The sequence below is a fragment of the Nestor notabilis genome, unplaced genomic scaffold (assembly GCF_000696875.1).
Source record: "Nestor notabilis isolate BGI_N333 unplaced genomic scaffold, ASM69687v1 scaffold15315, whole genome shotgun sequence".
Taxonomy (NCBI): domain Eukaryota; kingdom Metazoa; phylum Chordata; class Aves; order Psittaciformes; family Psittacidae; genus Nestor; species Nestor notabilis.
Genome location: NW_009929983.1, coordinates 15,998 through 37,405, shown reverse-complemented (window position 1 = coordinate 37,405; position 21,408 = coordinate 15,998). Strand labels below are relative to the sequence as shown.

Genomic DNA, 21,408 nt, shown 5'->3' with positions numbered 1-21,408 from the left:
AAAGGAAGTTTTGAATGGCTGAGTTTTACCAATTTCTTCCAGTAATACTGCTTTTTCCTTAATGCTCACAGAGCTGTCAGGTAGCAAGCAAAAAAGTAATGGAAGTTTGTTGAAGTGGCAGAGGTAGTGAGGAAGAGAATTGTATGTGCATGCTATGTGGGTGTCACTTTCTGGTTCTTTCCTTATTTGCTGTATCATACAAACTAGCAGAATATTCCCGATGCATCTTTTTTATATATCTAACTATTACATTAGATATAGATAAATATGTTTATATGAAATACGTTTATATGTTTAAACTGGTCAATGTTATTTCTTAACAGGCTGTTGCATGAAAGAATGCAAAGGTTGAAGGAGCAAATAAACAGTCTTTCCAGAAAAAAGGCCTTCAGGCCTCCAGCTCCACCCTATGACTGCTTATACCAGGAAGCTCACCAGTACATCAACAGCATAGCACGGGTTTCTTCAGTCCAAGATCTTACAGCCCGCCTTCTACAGTTCCTCCGTGGGGAAAGACCTAAATCACTCCAGGCAATACAAAACCTGTTAAATGAGGAAGCATCTTGGCAACAATCACACCATCAGTTTAGAAAACACCTGGCAGAGGACTATGCTGTGTTCCCTGATGCCATTATTCCACTGCAAGCTGCCATCTTACAGCTGCAACATGGCATGCGATTAGTGGCTTCTGAAGTTTATGCAATGCTCAAAAGATTTGTGCGTCCAGCTGATCTCACCAACCTCCTCACTTCTTTGTTGGCATTTCCTTCTGTTGGCCGTGCCTTCCCCAGTTACCTTGCTCGTGCAGAAATTTTATGCTCAGTGAATTCAGTTGAGGTCCTTCATGGACTTAAAAAGTTTTCTCTGAAGCACTCTGAAGGAGAATCTGAGGGAGTAGAGCAGTCCTGCCCAACTCTGGAACAGCTCCTTGTCAGTGCTTTGCTGCATCTTCAATGCCATGTACTATCCAGGGGAGAGATGGACCAGAAATCCCTGCAGCTTTTTAGACATCTTTGTCAGGTAACATCATGGCCTGTAATGGTTACCAAAGATTTTGTTTATATAGAAAAAACCCAACAAAACCCAAAACCACACACACAAAAAACAAAACAAAACCAGACTTTGTAGAGAGTTGATTTACAAAACTGTTAAGAAAGGAGACTAGAACTTGGCCAAGCACGTTGTTGCTTTCTGTTTTCTGTGGTTTTTCCTCATTGGCTGAAGAAGTCACAAGTCTTCCTTCAGGTTAGATGGCTTTGATTTATACTGTTGTAGACTGTAGAGGAGGAAAAAGCCAAAAAAGATAGGTGCTGCCCCTTTGATGAAATACGAGGTGATTTTGTGTAAAAGTGTGAAGCTTTGTGTTTCCTTAGGCAATCGTAAATGAATGGGACGAACAGGAACGCCGTGCCCAAGAGCGGGAGGCAATGGAACACAGTCTGTACAGATACAGAAGTAAAAGTCATGGGAAAGGACGGAGTGAAGAAGAGGAGGAAGAAAAAGAGTTTAGGAGGAGATTTCCTCTTCATGAAAAGGTAACAACTGTCACTCTGGAAAGAAACCCCAAAATTATGTCTGAAGTAGCTCCTGAAAATACATGCTTTAAGTAAAATGAGATGAGAAATGAAACAGGTTTTCCTTCTGCCAAAAGAAGAATATGGGGTAGATTTTGATAGAACAGTATCAAGTCCTGTGGTTGTAGTTTATTATACCTTCTGGTTGTAGGAAGTTTTTGAAATTAATTTCCAGAATTGAACTGTACTGTGGTTTGGGTGAATAATCCCAAATTCCCTAACTGAATGACAATATAATTAGTTATTTGTTGTAAAATTCTGGAATTTGATTCATTTTAGCAAGTAGGGTCATTGGGGGTTTTATTACCTGTGAAGAGGGCTGACCTCCTTGAAAGCCATGAGTCAGTTGTGTGTCATTGTGTTGATGGGGAGGAGAGATATTAAAGGAAGAAATTATAATTGACTCTTGATTATCATGTAATTTGCAGGACTTTGAAGATATCACAGCTCAACCAAGCCTTGAAGAAAAAATGGAAACTGAAGATCTATTGGAAGACCAGCTGGAAGTTGATAGAGCCCTTTTGTCTAAGAGCTCTATGCAAACAGTAATGATGGTTCATCAACAGTTGTGCTTAACCTTTGCTCGATCCCTGTGGTATCAACAGAGTCTGCCTTCTCATCAAGCCAAACATTATTTCAGTACATTTATTTCCTGCTATCAGACTGGTGCATGCCTGGTGTCACAATTCTATCCTTTAATTGGTAAGATTGCTAGCAATATTTCAAATGTGCAGGTCTAGCTTTGTAATGAATTGTTTCAAATTAATCATATTGCAGGTCATGAAACAGGCCTTTCATGGGAAAAGTGCATAAAACCAGATTTCCTTTTTCTACAGAATTTGCCCCATGTTTGGAATTGTCTCGGTGGAATGCTTTGATTTTTATTCTTTTATGGATTTTTTTGGTTTTAAATTCCATTTGTTAATATATAAGACCAACACAGTTTAAGAATAAATTGAATGATCTACTAGAGACATTCTGATCACTTGGATCTGCATAATCTCCTGGAAGATTACGTACTTGCAGAAATTTCCCAGAAGTAAAATTTGCAATTGAGTTCATAAAAGAATTGGTTTAAATGGAGCTTCTATAATTAAATAACCTCAAGTGTTGATTTGTTGGTTGTTTTTTTTTAAACTCTTTTTTTCCCCCTGAACTTTGGCACACTTGATGTGTAAATCATTATAACAATGTTTGAGACCTCAGGATCATAGCTGCTCAAAGCAGAGCTATGCTTCAGTTCTAATCTAATAAATGTATATGTGTGCAGTTAAGAAAAAGCAGGAAATGTCTGCTGTTTCTACAGTACCTTATGTTTGTGTTCATACCTGAGGTGTAATATGTATGATTTTAGGTTTTTGTGCATTTGTTGGATTACTTTTTTGCAGAGCCTTACTACTAATTTTGTTGTAACTCTCCTCGATGTGCATTTATGCCCAGAGGAACTGTGGTCTCCTGGTAGGATCACAGCCCACCTTTAGGATGCTGGTTTTACTTTTATACAAAAATTCGATAAAATAGGGAATGTAAACTTTTAAGTATGTCTCTTTGTTCCATACTCCCATCTCATTGCTTATGTCTGGCATATTGTTATAACCTTGAAATACATAACATGCTGACTCTTGGGATACAGGGAAAAAATCTCCCACATCTGTTCAACTGAAGAAAGAATTACTAGCATGCGTGGTGTCTTCCTTTTTTTGCTTCCTAGGTGCTGAAATGAATGATACTCTCCTGGGAAGCCAACTTCTAGCTAGCACTCTTCTTCACAATACATTTTTTGAGGAACTGACTTCAGATCTTGTGCTGCAGCAAGATGGTCCGTATGACTTCTACCAGCATCCTAATATTCAGCAAGTCCGACAGTGCCAACCTGTACTTGATAGCTTTGCTAAAGAAGTAAATAGGCTACTGCAGGAATGGCCGGAGCATCCAGTACTTGTGCAGGTAAAAAGACCTCATCATCAAGTGTTTGGGGAAAACTGGAACATTCTCGAATGCATTTGTGTGTAAATATGTGTATAGAGATGTGTAGGCATACACTTGCCCAGATGTTGTCTGTATTACTTACGCAGATATTTTGAAGTCATTAGGTATTATTAACTGTTCTATTTGAGTTATGAAATGTTAAGTGGTGTTCACTCCCTACTCCGATCTTACTACTTACAGCTTTAAGCACCTTTCAATCTACCATACCTCAGAGATTCTTGAGGTATTTTGCTGTCTGGGCTCCTGGATGGTTTTTTCCAAAGTTCTTTCATGGTGCTTTAAAATGGTTATCTTTGGTCCAATTTATGGGGTCTGTGTGGCCCTCAGGTTTTATTTCTTAGACTAATGCAGAAACTCAAAATTGATTGGAACTCTGCATTAGGTCATTCATGCTACTTTCCCTGAGTGCTTGGGCCTTCACTGAACTACTAATAAGCTTATACTAAAACAAGGAAGCAGTTTAAAATTAAAGATATATATATATAGTCTTATCTCCTGCAGGGAAGGGTTGTGTTAATACAAATTAGCTGAACTTCATGACTGCTTCTGTTAAAGATCAGTTACTATAGACTGAATGCTTGTTTTTTATTCTGCAGCTATTAGTTGTGATGGACAGAATCTGGAGTTTTCCACTCTCTAGTCCTCTCTCAAAGTTCCTGAATGGCTTGGAAATTCTTCTTGCAAAGGCACAGGTAAGAAAAGAGCTAAGGGAAGCTTATAGTTTCTCTTTTATACTTCCTTATTCATATTGGTACCACAAAAAAAAAAAACAACTGAAAACTGTCTGCTTGGCAGGATTTGGGGAAGTGAATTTGCTCCATGCTATAAGTTTGAAGAGTAGGAATGTAATCTAGAGTACTGCATGAGTCTTGCCATGCAAAGGCTGTTTTCTGGCTTTGTATAAAGGTGAACTTTCTTTTATTTTTTCCAGGACTGGGAGGAAAATGCTAGTCGAGCTTTGTCCTTGCGGAAACATCTTGATTTGGTCACACAACTGATTATTCAGTGGCGTAGATTGGAGTTGAAGTAAGAACTGTCCTTCCCTACTGCTTTTTCTTAGATACTGTATGCTTCCGTCTCCATACAGAGACACGTTCCATGCAGAATTGCCTTAATCATGGAACATGCTCCTCTGTGTGTTCCAGTGTGTTCGCTTCATGTGGCTGTCCTAGTAAGAGTGTTAGCAGCTACACTGGCTCAGAATGAGCATATCCAGCCCATTGAGACCCTATGTATATGCCTCAGGGGGAGCAGAAGCAGAACAGATAGCTACAGTACTTGGTCCTAATATTTTCCTAGTGTTCTGCTGTTTTCATCCTAGGGTTTACTGAGCCTGAGGTGTTTTGTCTAACAACCCTCATTAGTTTTCCCTTAAAAATTATTGTTTATTCTCCAGTTAAAACCATGTAAAACTTTTATATCCACAGTATGCCATGATCAGGAATTCCACAAGTCTATCTCAAGTTTCATGAAAAGAAACTTCTGAACTTGGTTCTGACTGGTTTTGTTTTTGTCATCTCTAGTTCCTGCACTTCTCTCATATTTAATAACAGTGGCAAAGCAGTGATCTTCAAGAGTTAGTTGTGTATATTAAGCATACCTCCAGATTATTCCACCTTGTAAAATTCTCCGTTAGTTTAGGAGAAACAGAGAATAAAGCTTATGATGTTTTGGAGTCCAAACTACCTACAATATTTTTGCTTTATTTTTTTCTTCTCTCCCTTCCTTATTGTTTCCAGTTGCTGGTCAGTAAGTTTGGACAATATAATGAAGCAGCATGTAGAGAAATCCACAAAGCACTGGTTCTCAATCTATCAGATGATTGAGAAGTATGTTCAAGAACAGACAGAGGCAAACACAGAAGGTAAGTGCTGGTCTTATATAAATGTGTGATGCAATTCCAGCAATTAGAAAGGATGCATAATGAAGGTCCTAAATGCCAGAGTTTGACAGTGCACTTTCAGGTGTAGTTCTTGTCCTACAATCAATTCTCTTTGCCTTACAATAAATTCCATGACTGTATAGTCTCTTCCATACAGAGTAAACTTCATGGCTTGATGTTTATTTCTGGAGTCACGCGTGTCTCTCATAGGGCCATCATTGTAGGTGGTGTAAATTAAAAAAGATGCCTGTAAAAAGCATCTGAAAGAAAGTAGAACTGTGTATGTCATGCACATATAAATGTTTCAAACAGATTTGGAGGGTAGGAGGCCTCCATCTGTAACTGGAAAAGGCATAATTCATGTTCCGGCTGAACAGGTTTTAACATTCTGTATAAAGCCTAAAGAATTCTTACACTAAGTATGTTTTGGTACATGCTGTTCTTAGTAAATCTCTCTGCATGTGTTTATGTTACATAATACAGAGGAAAGAAGATAGCTCTCAGTCCCTTGTCTCCCCAAAACTCAGTGAAATTGTAAAGATGAAAGTGACATTCTCCGGCACGAGTCAGAGTTCTTCCAATCTCATGGCTAATTAACGCACTTGATGAGCTTCAGATCCTTGGGTTATTTTACATCTCCAAATGGACAGCTTGTCTTCTTCCATACTTAGTGCTCTAAAGACACTGTATTCTCTACCAGATTCTTCTAAGATCTCTCTTTTCATGATTTAAGGAATTAAGGAACTGGCAGTGACTGATTTGTAGTATGGTTCATCATGACCAAAAAAGACATTCATTCATAGACAATAGCAAGTATTCTTTAAACACTTGATCCACTCTGAAACTGGGCATGTAGCTGGTCAGCTCGGTCGCTACCTTAATGCTGCCTCTTGTCCTCTCTTTTCTTACAGTGTTTATTCATTTTCCTTATTAAATTAGAATTCTCCCCTACCCTGCCCCTTATCTATTTTGTTTTGAACCTTTCCTAACAGAAACCTGATATTTAGTTGGAAGTTTACAAGGAGCATGTAGCAATTTTCATGTAGAGGTTTGTTGGTTTGGGTTTGTTTGAGTTTGGGTTTTTTTTTTTTTCTCCCACTTATCTTTGTAAATTTCTGGTGCAATGTTCAGAAACAGAGCGTATGGATCTGAAAACACTGCTCAGCACACTACAAGCTTTCATTGAAGGATCTACACTGGGAGAGTTTCATGCACGACTCCAAGCACTACTGGTTTTCCACTGCCATGTCTTGCTGATGCCTCAAGTAGCAGAAAAGGGTAAGTTCTTAGCATTGCATATATTGAGCCTTCTTTACAACAACCTGACAATCAGCTATTCATGACTTTCCAAATAGACCACTAAGCTCATAAATACAACGCAAGCCTATGTTGCTGATTTTCCCATTTCTATGAAGAATACTGTCAATCAGTTTACCCCAACTTTTGGTGTTGCTGAACTTCATAATTACCAAAAAAAAAAAATAAAATACTTGATAAAATAAAATACTTGATACTGAAAAATATCTCATTTTTAAAAGAAGCTTGTTATTGCCTGTCCCTTGTAGATGTTCTGTGCAGCATCCTGTGGAACTTATACAACTATTATAAGCAGTTTTCAGAGTGTGTTCAGGCCAGAATCACTGAACTTCGTCAACCTATAGAAAAGGAACTTAAGGTAAAAGGAAACTTCACTCAAACAATATACTGATCTAATCAAAGGAACAGCAGAGCAGATATTATTTGAATTTGTATACAATCACTCCGTTGGCCACTGAAATCCCTACTATACATTTTCTTTGTCAATAATTTACTTTTGAGGTGGGAGGTTGGTTGAAGTCTTTAATGTTTGATCAGTCCCATTTAGCCATGGAGGTTTCTACCCAGTAGTGAAGTCCCTTTGGATTTCATAGCATTTGGCTATGCAGCAGTTTTAGCATAAACACATATGTTAATAGACTAAGATGCCTATGCAATAATTTGTTCACCTCCTAAAATATCTTGCATTTTAAGACTGCCAGATTGTCATGGCTAATCGGCTTTGAAGATGATCTTTTATATGGAAATACTTCATTGCATTGATTATTTATTTTCCTCACAGGAATTTGTGAAGATTTCAAAGTGGAATGACGTGAGCTTCTGGGCTGTGAAACAGTCAGTAGAAAAAATACGCAGGTAACTCAGAGCTTGAAATTAGGTTTCGTTTTTGGAACCTTCCTTCTGGATGATTCCTCTATGATGCTAAATTCTAGTGCAAGAATGTTTCTTCTTCTCATAACAGAGTGGAAACATTTCTTTCTAGCAGCTGAGGGATTTCCAGGATTGTAAACCCCTGTAACATTTTTGCTTTCCTTTGGTAATTAGGACCCTCTTTAAATTCATGAAGAAGTTTGAAGTTGTTCTGGGTGAGCCATGCCGTCCTGCCTTGGTGGAAATTGGTAAGGAAGAGCAGCTGGACTGCTTGCAAAAGCAGGAAGAATCTGAGAACATAGAGACCAAAGTTCAGAGGCTAAACAACGCATTAAGAAGAATTCTGTCTGCTAGAACAGATGTTGCCAAGGTGACTGTATTCTTTATTCTAAGTGTTAGGAGGATATTTTCTCTATTCTCATGTGTATGTTGCTTTTCACTGATTTATGCAGAAAAAAAGTCTTATGTAAGTGTCAAATCTGTTGAGTATATTATCAACTTTTTGGTTTGTCTTGTGTTCAGTGTTATGAAACACTGCAGATGGGTGGGAATGCAGCATGGAAAGACAAGCTTGTTCTGTATCGATTTGGCACAGTATCTATGCTCTAATATAAAGATGATGGCGGTTACACATTTCGTCATCCAAGTTGCTTGCATATTGTCTGCAGCAATTAGTTCCTTCCCTGCTAGTACAGTGATATGTACTGGGTGTTGAAATTATTATTGCCCTTTTTCTTCTAAACGAGGTCCAAGACAAATGGTTGTTTAGCTGTAGGGTTTGTGCATATATAAGCTCTGATTAAATACAAAATTACTTTGAGCCCAAATTCTGATATGGGAATGCACTGCATTGTCCTACATTTGCTGTTGGGTGACAGTGTGCCTGCAGTGAACATTTACTGTGGACAAGCTGATACATGGTTAGTCCTACTCCACATGCCCTACAGTTCAGTTATCTCTTAAATTTTCCAGCTCAGAGAGGAAGTCAAGTAATTTTGTTCCCAAAATAGATTCCTACTCATTTCCATTAGTTTTTACTAATAAGATGCAAGGAGACAATCATAACTCATCAGAATTTGGGGGTGAGTGGGAAATGCTTAGTTACTCTCAGCTTCCAAGGCTTCGTTCAGTTTCTTCAGACCAGGAGGGTGGCTGATCTTGCTCCTGTCCTGTGACAGACAGGAGGATAGAGTGAGGAGACAGAAAACTGATGAAAATCTAATGTGTTCGGTTGTGGGCTTGGTTTGTTGGTGGTTTGTTTGTAAGCTTGTTACTGATAGTTAACAGGGTTGTTGGTTTTACTTATTGCAGTTTCATGTTGTCTTTGTTCTTTAAAAAAGATGCACACAATCCTAAATTAAACAAACCCTGAGGATCAGCTTTGGACATGCTTGGGGATTCGTTCTGTTACTTAATAATTTCTATTTGCATACTGGTTTTGTTGTTGTTTAGCAGTGCAATTAAATTACTGGAAAGTAAGTGATATTCTTATCCAATGCCATGAGGGCATTAGTGATTTAGGTTAATGTAACTTTGAGCTTGGAAAGCTGAACTGAAGCAGTGATAAAACAAACACGTAAGAGTAGGATCATAGCATCTTCCATTTGTTTGGCTGTTTTCAAAACTAATGTATGCCTGACATGCATATATTGTGATTTTCCTTAAATGCTGGTGCTGAACTATTAACATGGGCATGTTTTGTGGTTTCAGATGGATGTAGAACTTTGCCCTTATTTTTGCAACGATTTCTCTTGATGGTTAAATAACACAGCTTTTGGCATGTGTGTATAATCTTCTTTCTTTGTATTTTTCTTAGAGAGCACTCCCAGAAGAATGTCAGGATGGCATTACATTCCATGCAGAATCTCTGCAGTACCGTCTGCCTAAGCTTACTAAAAAAATGAAGAAAATGTGTTCAGCAGTTACAGAAAATAATTCACTCTTAAGTCTGGTAGAAAATCTTGACCAGTTCACAGGTTAAGTATTCTTGAGATTTCCATACCATAATTGCCCTTTGTAACATAAATGCAAGAGGTCAGGAGAAAGCGTAGATATATAGTTCCCTTCCCAGATTATCTGCCCCTGGCAGCTTTGTGTATGTTGAATTTGCACATCTCTTACCTTTCTGTGCTGTCTTCTGTGTAGGTGGTATCATTGTTTCCGTAGCTGAACTGCAAAATTTAACATTTGATCAGACAGCAACTAAGGAGAAGCAGAAATCAGAGGCAAAGCATATTCAGATGCAAAAGCAACGGGCTTTGTCAGATCTCTTCAAAAACCTTGCTAAAACAGGTGAGCTTTTGCTAAAATGTGCTTGGTTTAAAAGTACAAAGTTCTTAAGCATGTTACTATTTTTGCCAGTACATCTAAACTCACCATAATATTATGTTCTTGAAGTCATTGAGCTGCTAATACGTAGAAGCAGTTAAGTGTCTCTTCCTCTTCATCTGTTGACTATGAGGCCTGTGTGTTGGCCCTTTCAAATACATCCTGTTTTTCTTACATTCCATTAGATGTACAACAGTAGCTTATCTACAGCAGAAATCTGCTTTATCGCCAGTCCAAGGTCACTGCCCAGGTTTTAGAAACAAGAAAGAAGCTCATTATCTTGTAAACATTCTCTGATCCAGAGCTGCGTTTAAGTTAGCTGTATGGAATGAGAGCCCATCTCTCACTGATAGACTGGCAGAGATGAGATTGGCAGAGGTGTGGTTGAGCCATGGAGACTGCATGGTCTATGGATGGGGAATCATTGGAGGCACCCTATCCAGCAGCCCAGTCTCCATTGCTCCCCCTGCTAGTCATAAGGTAAAGGGCCTACCCAAAATATTAATTGTTGCCTTTTACTTTGTTGTTACATTAAATTACTCATCAGCTGTTCTTGCTCAGTGAGCAGTTCAGAAACCAGCAGAAGTAAGCAGTCTTGTTAAACAAACAGCTGTCTGACAGCATTCTTTTAAGTCATAGGTAGAAATAGAACTAAACGTAACTTTGCTTTCTCTCCTCCCCTTTGCCACCCCTTCTACTTGGAATGGAGTTTAGTGTTTTGGTGCTTCTCTTGGAAGCCACAGCTTCTGGCCTGCAGTGATCCTAAGAACCTCTTGGTGGGTAGGAGAGAGGGAGAAGGAGGGGGAAGAGAGAGATTTCTGTTCCTCATGGTTGCAGAAAGAAGCTTGGAAACATGAAGTTAAGGGTTTCAAGAAGGCATGATTTTGATAAAAAGCTAAAGCATGTCACACTTGGAAAGTGAATGAAAACATAAACATCTAAATGCTTTCTGGGAGGGCAAGGAGGCTTCAGATGTAGTTTCAAGGTTTGCAGTTTATGCTACTTAAATGAGTTGATGTGTTCGGAGTAAATAGTTCCCAGAATATTGAGGTCCTTTTTTATTTAGATGACTGCAAAGACAGGTGAATCTAAGTGGGAGGTTTCCAGCACGTACACTTTTCCTGTGTATTCCCACCCGCTGGTGCCAAAGGAATTAACTGTCATTGCTGCCCTGTGAAGTTTGTGCTAGGGGAGTGACATATTGTGATGATTTAATTAACACATGGGATTTGAATTCTTTACTGGGCTCTCTTTGGTTTCAGGTGACACCTTTACCTTCCTCATTCATCAGCCTTTTCATGTCTTAAAAATGAGGTGATAATTCCTACCTCAGCTTTCACAAAGTCTGAGAAGCAGTGAAAAGTGTTGCTCTTAAGACTTGTTCTCCATTTTGTTTGGAAAAATGGCAACATAACCCAAATAGCTAACGAGCATTTCTTACAGGCTCTGCTTACCTTCAGGATGCTTTGAAAATATTTTAATTGCCTTTAAAGAAATAAGCATGTTTAATCCAGTTTTAAAAATAGCTAAAATAGCGGAGTTACTTTAGACAGAGTTTTAAAAGTACGTATCTGTAACTTTCTCAGGCTATAGCCTGCCTGACAGGTTCCAGGCTTTTTGTTTCACCTCTTGGCCACTGCCACCAACCTCGTTGATACACACAGGTCTATGTTTATCTTATTTCAGCTGTGTTCAGGTGAAGACAGCTAACAGTGATGTGTTCTTACATTACAAAACTTGCAGCATGTTCAAAGACTTGTCAAAATCAGACAGCAGCAGGAAAAAAATTACCTCAGATGTTTTAGTATCTTAATGCCACCTGTATGAGTGCCATTTTTCATACAAAAGAATGAGGCATAAAAGGATGTTGATGTCACATGTCATTCCAGGTTTGTCGTACCGGAAAGGTCTGTCTTGGTCCCGTTCTAAAGATTATCATGAAATACTCTACCTCCATCCACTGGACTTGCAGAGTGCGTTAGGTGTAGTAAATCGTACATGTGAACTGGATGCCACGTATGTACACAGTATTTCTAACCCTTAGATTGTATGAGTTGCAGCGATAATATACAGAATTTTTTGCATGTGGATTTAGACTGGAATTTCTGGATTGTAATTAATTCAGGATTTTACATATTCCCTTGTGTTCCTTTCCTCCCATTACTTCTCAGTTTGAAAATCCTTTACATGCTATAGTAGCACGTCCAACTGAGCAGAAGTGTGGTTGTTTTGAGGGTTTTTTTTGTTTGCTTTTTGTTTCTAATTTGCACTTTTGAGAACTTTACCCACAGTTTCAGTGTTTCTGTGAATTAGATTTCAGTTAGCCTTCTGCTGTCCAGTTTTGCCTGGCGTGCTTTGCTAGCATTATATTAGAAAGTAGACTGCTGATTATTTTATTAAAGATAAATTGTAATTTACAGGGACTACTTAGTTGTTTTGCTTTCATTGAATAGTGGGATATTTCAGGAGAAAATACAGAGACTTCAAAATGGGCATTTCTGGAAAAACTTATCTACAGTAACAATGTTCCTAGTTTAGATCTAAGGAAGAAGTTCTTCACAGTGAGGGTGGTGAGACACGGGAATGGGTTGCCCAAGGAAGCTGTGAGTGGTCCATCCCTGGCAGTGTTCAAGGCCAGGTTGGACAGAGCCTTGGGTGACATGGTTTAGCGTGAGGTGTCCCTCACCATGGCAAGGGGCTTGGAACTAGATGATCTTGAGGTCCTTTCCAACCCAAGCTATTTTATGATTCTATGATTCTATGTATTTCCATGTTGTGTTTTTGGCAGCAGGTGATGTTTGTCATTGAGACATGTTGCTTATTGTTTTCCTCAAACATAAGGGTTTAGTTGATATATTCCTTCATCAAAGCCAAAATAAAGGCTTGCGTATTAAGCTGGATTTATCTGCATGGGGAGAAATAAAAATAAATATCACCATTTAAGTGTTAAATGATATTCAAAGGTAGGTATTTTGCTGCTTTTGCTTAGTGTTTCCTTAGAGTTTATTTAAAAAATTAAATGTTTTCTTAAGACTAGAATACTTGAGAAGAAAATGAAGAACTACAAGATCAGTGTGTTTGCAAAATAACAAATTGTAAGCAAATGCATTAGGTTGAAGAGCTGACCTGGTGGTTCCAGTATGCTGAGGTACTGAAATGATAGAGCTTTCTAATATTAGACTTCTTTGTGCTCTGTCAGGTTGCTGGCAGAGATATCTTCTGCCTGGGATGGATGCCAGAAGTACTTCTATCGGTCACTTGCACGCCATTCTAGACTTCAGACAGCATTGTTGGCACCCGCCAAGGTAAAAACACCACAGGAAAAATAGAAATTTTACTTCTGTTAACTTCATTTTACCACCTTGGACTGATTTTTTTTCGCAGTAAAAAAGTGATGTGAGCTAATGCTGTGTTTTCTAGTAGGGTACAAAGTATGATATTTTAGGACAAATCATTAAATGCAGCATTTTAAAACCTGTTGGTTTATGAATGAACAGTATCAGTTTAGTGAAGTCAGTTAGTGATCTGTTCAATGTACAGCATCTTTCATCCCAACAGATCCTGAATTGCTTCTTTTTGTTCATGAAGGGAACTTCAAAATGGTGAATCAAAACTTGTTAGGAAAAAAGCTATGATTAGTTAGTGCTCATGAAAAAAAAAATCGGTTTAGATTTATAATTTAACATAACTGGACCCTGAGTCTTAACACAGAAAGTGCCAATATATTCCCTTGCTGAAAAATTGGTCTAAAATCAGAAGAGGGAATAAATCAGCTCTGCCAAATCAGTACCACTCTTTCAGTATTCTAGGAAAAAAAGATCTCTTCCAGATTCTCTTCCTTTCAGTGTGCTTTGCCCCTTGTTTTACAACATGGTCTTGTCAAACATCACAGCTGATAATGGCCATAAATAACAGAACGTAGATGTGATCCATTTTGCTCTGTGTTGTGAACATTTATTCTTAGCTTTGAAATGGGATCCCTCCTAATGAAAAGAGTGAAAGTAGTTAGCAGTAAATCTGGTAAAAAGAATTGTGGAGTGGTTTTAGCAATGGTCATGTATGTAAAAGCTTTAGATTGTTATCGTAATTTATGTAAGGTAGCTTTACTATTGGAACTAAATTCCTGATAAGAATTGCTGCAGGGGGGCGGGCAGTGTAATACCACTGTTGTTGCAGAGGCTAACTGAAAAACAAATTTGTAAGCAGCATATATGGAAGATGCAGAAAAATTAAGATGAGGAAACTGTAATAACAGTGATTTTTTGTTTGCATTTTAAGACTTGTTCAATTAAACCATAACCTTTCAACCTGCTCAGGGAAATGAAGCAGAGGCTCAGAGAATGTTGTTGTCTGCTTATTTATCTAACTGTTCCCTCCCACTTCTTCTGCCTCTGTTTTCTTTAGGATCTTGGGCTAGGTAGCATTGAACGATGCAAAGGGTTCACTGCACACCTCATACAGGTGCTTGTCAGACAGAGACGATCTCTGACTACATTGACGGAACAGTGGATCTTACTGAGGTATTTTGCATTTTCCAACCTTCAGCCATTGGGAAGGAGTTTGACAGTAAGCAATTGAGTTCAAGAAAGATGGAAAGTAAAGTAGAAGAAAATAAAATTCTTGCCCCCTACTTCCCCATTTCTCTCCTCCCCTCATTTAACCCTAGATAGAAAAGATTTGGGGCGGTGGAGGGGTTAGATATTGTTTATCCTGTCATTGCATCCAATAATTTGGAATCAAATTAATCTGGGAAAACAGATTAGACACACATGAAGACCATGAAATAATTACAGTTAAACCATTAAACCTATAGATTGTTAAATCTCTCTCTCTTGGTATTGGCCTAAGTTAATTTTGGCTACGTTCAAGTTGTTGGTTTGATCTTGAGCAAATAAATGATCTGGATGGCACTTGTAGCCAAAATGAACAAAACCTTAACAGTTTACAATGAAAAGCTCTAAAGGGGTGGGAGGTGCTAGATCTCGTGTCAAAACTGTAAAAGAAAAAGAATATAGAAAATCTTTTTTAGTGTGATTTTGTTTTTTACTCCATTGCTTGACTCATCAGTTTCACTGCAAACTCCACTGTTCTGCATATTTGTGTTCATCACTAATGTAATACATAAAGCTTTTTGAAGTTAGGTCAGGAGCTGTTTCCTTTGTACAGGGAAGGATATCTAGACTGGAGATTACTGATGCAAAATTTCTATTTACCCTAGCCAATTTGGAAAAACAAGCAAAAAAACCCAACCAGCCCTGCAACCAACCAAACAAAAGCCCAAAACACAAAGTCCTCAACTTCACAGTTACAAGAATAATGAATCACTTGCCTGCATTCCTGTGCCTTTCATTGCAAATCAGATAGTTTGTTATGAGCTGACTGTTACGCAGCACTTCAAAGAATGAAGGTGTGTCAGAATCTGATTTGCTTTTATAATGGAGGAAAACAAACAATATTTGAATATCGGGCCAGGAGTTTAAGGATGGTTTGAAAAGATGGTGTAGATTCTGAAAAATCTCAGAAATCCCTGTTTTCAGGACATACATTCTCAAAAATAAGCAATACGGAGTTAAATTCACTAATTAAACAAAGCTTTTTCTAGGCAAAAAGGTTTGACTTCCACCAATTCCATAATTCCATATTAACTAGACCTTCTATGAATTTCGTCGGAAGGTTTCGCTTTTAAAAGGGAAATACGACATAAAAGTCAGTGATTGTAACTTTTTTTCCTTCTTTCTTCTTAACTAGGAACCTCCTGAGTTGTATACAAGAAATAGATTCTAGGCTGACCGCTGGCAGAGAATATAACGTAGCATTTCCTCCTCAAGACAGTATTCAACACTGGACTGACAAACTGCAGCAACTTTCCATGCAGTGTGTGATGGTTCTTGAGGAGCTGTTTTGGTTTATACAGTGCTGCCCAAAAGAAGAGTTAAGGAAGTGCAGTGACAGTGAAAGGACAGATGCCAAAACAAGCATTCCTCAGAGTTCAGGACCTGAAATGGAAAATGTTTTTACGGGAATACCTGACCTAATTGCCTCAGAGCTAAAATACTTGTCTCCAGTAACAAGTGAGCAACTGCCTCCTGGATGCAGGATGCGAAATAAGGATCAGTTATGGCTGCAGGTAGCTACACAATTGACTGCAATGCTGACAAATGTAAAGGCAATGAAAGCAGAAGTGGACAAAATAAGACAGCAGTCATGTGAGACCTTGTTTTATTCCTGGTGAGTTCTCTGTGTGCACAAAATGGAGTCTCTGTGTTTTATGTTCATATAAGATGAATGGAGTCATCTTGAAAGTCTTTACCGATACATATCTTAAAAGTGTGTTCAGGTGCTCTTGAAGCTTGTTTCTGTTTGTTTTTCTTGCTAAATGCAATGCCTGGCTTTTGAAGCACATGTACGTGTCTTCTCCACTCCCCTGACAAGTCAGAAAGAAATTGGTCCATCTCAGCTTCTCAGTTTGTCTTTAGTCTCCTGGGATTTCATCCCCATCACTCCTTAGTTAATGGGGTCAATTAATTAATTTCAAGTGTCAATTTAGTGAAGAAATTTTAATTTTAAAATAAATCTGCAGACTATTTAATAATAACCCTCTCATTTGTCCCCGCTTCAGACAGTGTATGTGGCATATCTGCTTGTTAGACTTCTTCTTCAGTGAGTTCAATATGGAGATCAGCTGCCTCCTTCCTATCCGTGCCCCAAGAAAAGATTTAATCTTATATTGAATGGTTTGTTCTTCTTTAAGTGTTACGGGATTTCTTGTTGCAGGAAGGATTTTGAAGTTTGCACATCAGCTGTGAGTTGTTTGCTGGAAGTCTCAGCTCAGTTACAGGGCATAGAGTCCTTGTTTCTTCCAACTGGGGAAGACAGGCAAGCTGCAAATCAGATGGCCCTAATCAAGAGCCTAAACTATATACAAGAAGAAGTTAATAATACATCTTCAGATTTCACAGCCTGGAGAACACAGCTTCTTGCTTCCATGTCAGAGTGCAGTGGTAAGGACAATTCTTCTCTGCCCCTTTTGTAATTCAGATAAAGATACAAGAGTTCATTAGTTTGGTTTTTGTAGAGGATGGCTCCATGTTCATTCATATATCCAGAAATGTCTGATGAAATCATCCAGATACACAGAAACACTTGATTAAATTCAAACTTGCAAAATTCAGTCCAGACTTAATTTATGCAGTAATACATTTCTCCCTCTCCCCCTCAGTCACTGTTGATGACAGATCTTACACCATAGTTGCACGTCAGGATTAGCAAGGAGATTTTACAGAATTATGTAGTAAAAATTGCATAGTGCTTATCCTGCTCCTTGCAAAGGGGAAACATAGTAACCTGTAACGTAATGTATTTCTGTGTAAAACTGCCTGTGTTACGGTTCAGTAGGAAATCAATGGGCAGATGAAGAGTTTGTGGAGCACTTCTCAGCAAAAGTGGAAAATGTTATCCGCGTTGTTCTGTATGCCATCCAGTGTTTGGTAGAGAGAAAACAGGAAGATGGAAAAGAGGAAGAAAAATCTCCAGAGGAAAATGGTAAGTTTGTTTATTTACTTAAGGTAGAGGAAGAGAGTTTAAACTATGCAAACCTAAAAATTCCTTAAACTGTGTGTCTAGCAGAGGTGCCAATACAGAAGGGAATTGCTGTTTTAGTAGAAGTTGTCTATTTAAGCAGATAGGATGGGTATTTCTAGATTGCTTGCTATAACATTTTTAGGATGTCTAACTTGATTTCCTTATTTTTTTAAATGTATTTCAAACAAAGAGGATACAGCCTCATTTGATGTGGTTAAAGAAGGACATATAACTAAGCTTTTGGATGAAGATGTCTCTGCTGATCTGGATTCTTTGCATGTGCAGAAAACAATTTTGGCAGTTTCAGAACTCCTGGAGAACCTGAAATCTTACGGGGAAGATTACACTTCAGATAAACATATGGTAAAATTGTTCTTCTCGAGAGTTTTTGGCTTAGGGGTCTCAAAAGATTTGGAATTGTGACCTTTAGTACTTACACATACATTGCTGCTTATTGTCCAGTAGCTTAGAACTACAAGCATGTGAGAAATTATGGCCAAATATAAGTACTCTTCTGTAGTGCAAAAGCTGGGTGTTCGTTTAGTAAGAAGAGTTAAGTTTTAGGGGTGGTTTTTGTGTGAAAATCTAAAAAAAAAAAAAAAGGCTTCAGAAACCCTAGAAATTGTATTTAAACTCACCTACCAGTATTTCTGGTTTGAGCATCCGTTTTCAGTCTCTGTCATCACCCTCTCTGAGGTGCATCTCGGTGTGTACATAATCATGTTTGACAGCTGTTCTTTGGTTTTAACTGCAGTTCTTCAACCAGTCCTGCTATCTGCTGGTGCGCCTAAAGCCCATGCTCTGCAAGTATTCAGACCTTATCCTGTTCTACCTCACTGTTTCACTGGCATCTCACCGGAGTACTGGAAAATTGCTTTCTGTTCTAACTAGCATTTTTACAGAGCTTGCCCAGAAGGTAAGTTATTGGAGATAACAGTGAATATATATGTACGTATTTAATGTATACAAAAGTCTTACGTAGAAATTAAGCCAAAAGATATACCTACGACTTCAGAAAGTTTTGAGTTTCTGTTTGCTTTTGTAGGGGTTTTGCCTGCCTAAAGAATTACTTGAAGATGAAGCTGGAGAGGGAGCAACACAGTTTCATGATTATGAGGATGGTGGTATCGGAGATGGGGAAGGCAAGAAGGATGTGAGCGACAAAATAGAGAGTGAAGATCAGGTAAGTGGCATTGTTCCTGTTTAAGTAAAGCTGAAAAAGCCTTTGAAGTCCATGTTGTGGATGTTTCAGGTAAAAGAAACATGAAGTTACTTTCAGTCTCCTATTTAGGTTGGCTTTTATCTTTGCATATAAACTTAAAATAACAACAGTAAGTAAGCTTTAATATATAGGCAAGATCCATTGTAATTTTTGGCTCTACTAATAATTCAGATAGAAGACAGTTTTCAAAAGGGTAAAGAGAAGGAGAAAGAGGATCAAGATTCTAAACCAGACATTGAAGGAGAAGACAATGCAATCGAGATGTCAGAAGACTTTGAAGGAAAAATGCATGATGGGGAGCAGGAGAAAAAAGGTTTGGTTCTTCCACTATCACAAACTTATAAGAAATGTTACAGAATAATACAGTAATGGTTGTTACTTTATATAATGAAGTATATACTGAAAAGTCAGTGTTCAGCAACAGATTACTGCCGAATACTGTCTCTCGTCTTTCACTGTGTTGGCTTTGGAATGAAGGGAGCTCTTTCTTCTAATCATGAGCTGACCTATACATGCCTTTTAAAATTAATCACTGACTTTATGGAGCTGTTGAAGATCACAGAATCCTTGAGAACATGGCTGTTACTGATTTCCAAACATGACTAATTAAGCTATTGCTAACTTTTTAGCAATAAAAAACCCCGAACTTTCCATTTTTAAAATGGGAAAAAATTGCAACATTTGGTAGATTTATGCAAGTTGCTACTCACCCGAAAGGTAGCAGTTCTTCACTTTAAAGGGTAACAGCTTGAACATCTTAAACTAATGTGGTTTATAAATTTTGGTAATGTTAATCTACCAAGAATAAGTTCATCTGCACAAGAAGAGAAATTCCCAAACTAATAAACAGATAAAGTGGAATTGATCTTCCCCCTTCCAGTAATGCCAAAACGTTTTGAAAATGGAGAACAGAGAGGGTGAGGAGTAGAGGTTTAAAGCATCCAAGTTTTGCACCTGGGACTTGTTAGTCTGAGAGAGAGAATGCTGTGTGTCACCTTATGTCCAAGAGAACACTCTGAACCACATAATTATGGCCCTGCTCTTCAGAGTGTTACTGAATGTGTGTCTTTTTCCACACCTCTCAATTAGCTGTGTAGGGTGATGAAATTAAGCTGCTAAGTATGACTGCTTGTTTCTGAAGTTAACAAAAAAGTTAGCTTTATCTCTTCTGTGCTGAAATGCTTTCTGAATTGTACACAGAAAATGATGAAAATTCAGATGAAGAGGAGGAGCTGGACAAACAGATGGGAAATCTTGATAATGCTGAAGTTGATGATAAACTGGATGAGAGGCTCTGGGGGGATGAAGATGAAGACGACGATGAAGATGACAGTAGTAAAACAGAAGAAACTGGACCAGGAATGGATGAGGTAAAGAGAAAAGAGATGGGAAGAAGAATATCAAAGGAATTCAACTCTGTTAACTTGACTGACCTAGACCATGAACTCCCTTACATAGCTCTTGGTCTAGGAAAGAGATAATTTCAGTATAAGTTTTATTTAGTGTTGTCTTTTTTCTGTAGGAGGTGGTGTCTTGTCACTGAGACTTCGAGAAGCAGGTAGCATAACTGAGTTTCTTTTGCCATTGTTGGTTAATAGGAGGAGTCAGAGCTTGTTGCAAAAGATGACAATTTGGGCACAGGAAACAAGGATAATAAAAAACAACCTCCCAAGGATGAGGAAGAAGAGCAACAAGAAGAGGACGGAGGAAACAAAGAGAAAATCCATGAACAGATTGATGAGGTAAAAATGATTTGGATTACATAGACTATCTTGCTGTTAAACTATATTCTGTTGCTCATATCATACATTTTTAAGAATTTGAGATGGTCTTTATTTAATAGTGAAGTGGTTGGGGAAAAAAAAAAGTTGATTTATTTCAGAGTTGGAAGTAACCGTATTGCATCCATTTGACCATATGTGTATTTTCTGATCCGTAATCCAGAAAGAATTCTTGGTTGCAATTACCTGAACTTGAACAGGGTTTACGCTGAACTGATGTTCTGATGGACAAAGGTTGAAAATTCTTGTTCTGTTGTGTTTAGCAACAGAAACACTGAGTCAGTGGTACTCATCGCAAACGGGTATGCAGCATGCTTGAATATTCTGCATAGTATGCAAGAGTGCATTTGCCATCTGCAAGAGTGCAAGTTCTGTTCAGAATCTTTCAGCTAGGAAAACTGGATTCTGGACATAAAACATGCTGGTTTTAAGAAATACCTATTTATGTAAATGCGTTTGCAAAAATTAATCTTTTCCTGCTTTTTACACACGAGGATGTGTACCACTGGAAATCCGTTTTTAACTGATCAGAATGGAATATTTGCACCCAGTATTTCTGTCCTAGAGAATTCAGTAGCATCTTATTTCTTATCTTTGCCTTTCCTCCCACTTATTATGTACCTGTTATTTTTTTCCCCCCATTCTTTTGCTGATAGCGTGAGTATGATGAGAATGAAACAGATCCTTATCATGGCCACCAAGAAAAGGAGCCTGAAGTTGAACCTTTGGACCTTCCTGATAATCTGAACCTAGAGAACAACGAGAAGAGTGATGAGGAAGAAGAGGGTGAAGGTACAGCTGAAAATCTCTCTGCAGATTCCTAGACGAAAGCCAAGTGGAAACATGGGGGTGGCAGATAATGAG

At 38.3% G+C, this 21,408-nt stretch overlaps 1 protein-coding gene across 1 annotated transcript in view; it reads left to right on the top strand.

The window, feature by feature from the left end:
• The window catches only part of MDN1 (MDN1, midasin homolog (yeast)), a gene marked incomplete at its 5' end in the record, with an annotated part of 87,463 nt that overhangs the window by 51,423 nt on the left and 14,632 nt on the right, over positions 1-21,408 (top strand). The window contains 26 exons of the mRNA XM_010015230.1: positions 324-1,020; positions 1,374-1,535; positions 2,003-2,276; positions 3,286-3,521; positions 4,160-4,255; positions 4,495-4,589; positions 5,303-5,427; positions 6,577-6,723; positions 7,011-7,120; positions 7,544-7,617; positions 7,807-8,002; positions 9,449-9,608; positions 9,778-9,924; positions 11,850-11,976; positions 13,160-13,265; positions 14,365-14,480; positions 15,709-16,188; positions 16,735-16,961; positions 17,356-17,502; positions 17,732-17,904; positions 18,296-18,457; positions 18,587-18,724; positions 18,935-19,076; positions 19,964-20,133; positions 20,362-20,505; positions 21,201-21,336. Coding sequence (XP_010013532.1) covers positions 324-1,020; positions 1,374-1,535; positions 2,003-2,276; positions 3,286-3,521; positions 4,160-4,255; positions 4,495-4,589; positions 5,303-5,427; positions 6,577-6,723; positions 7,011-7,120; positions 7,544-7,617; positions 7,807-8,002; positions 9,449-9,608; positions 9,778-9,924; positions 11,850-11,976; positions 13,160-13,265; positions 14,365-14,480; positions 15,709-16,188; positions 16,735-16,961; positions 17,356-17,502; positions 17,732-17,904; positions 18,296-18,457; positions 18,587-18,724; positions 18,935-19,076; positions 19,964-20,133; positions 20,362-20,505; positions 21,201-21,336 — 4,787 coding nt within the window. The remainder of the gene's footprint in view (positions 1-323; positions 1,021-1,373; positions 1,536-2,002; positions 2,277-3,285; positions 3,522-4,159; positions 4,256-4,494; positions 4,590-5,302; positions 5,428-6,576; positions 6,724-7,010; positions 7,121-7,543; positions 7,618-7,806; positions 8,003-9,448; positions 9,609-9,777; positions 9,925-11,849; positions 11,977-13,159; positions 13,266-14,364; positions 14,481-15,708; positions 16,189-16,734; positions 16,962-17,355; positions 17,503-17,731; positions 17,905-18,295; positions 18,458-18,586; positions 18,725-18,934; positions 19,077-19,963; positions 20,134-20,361; positions 20,506-21,200; positions 21,337-21,408) is intronic.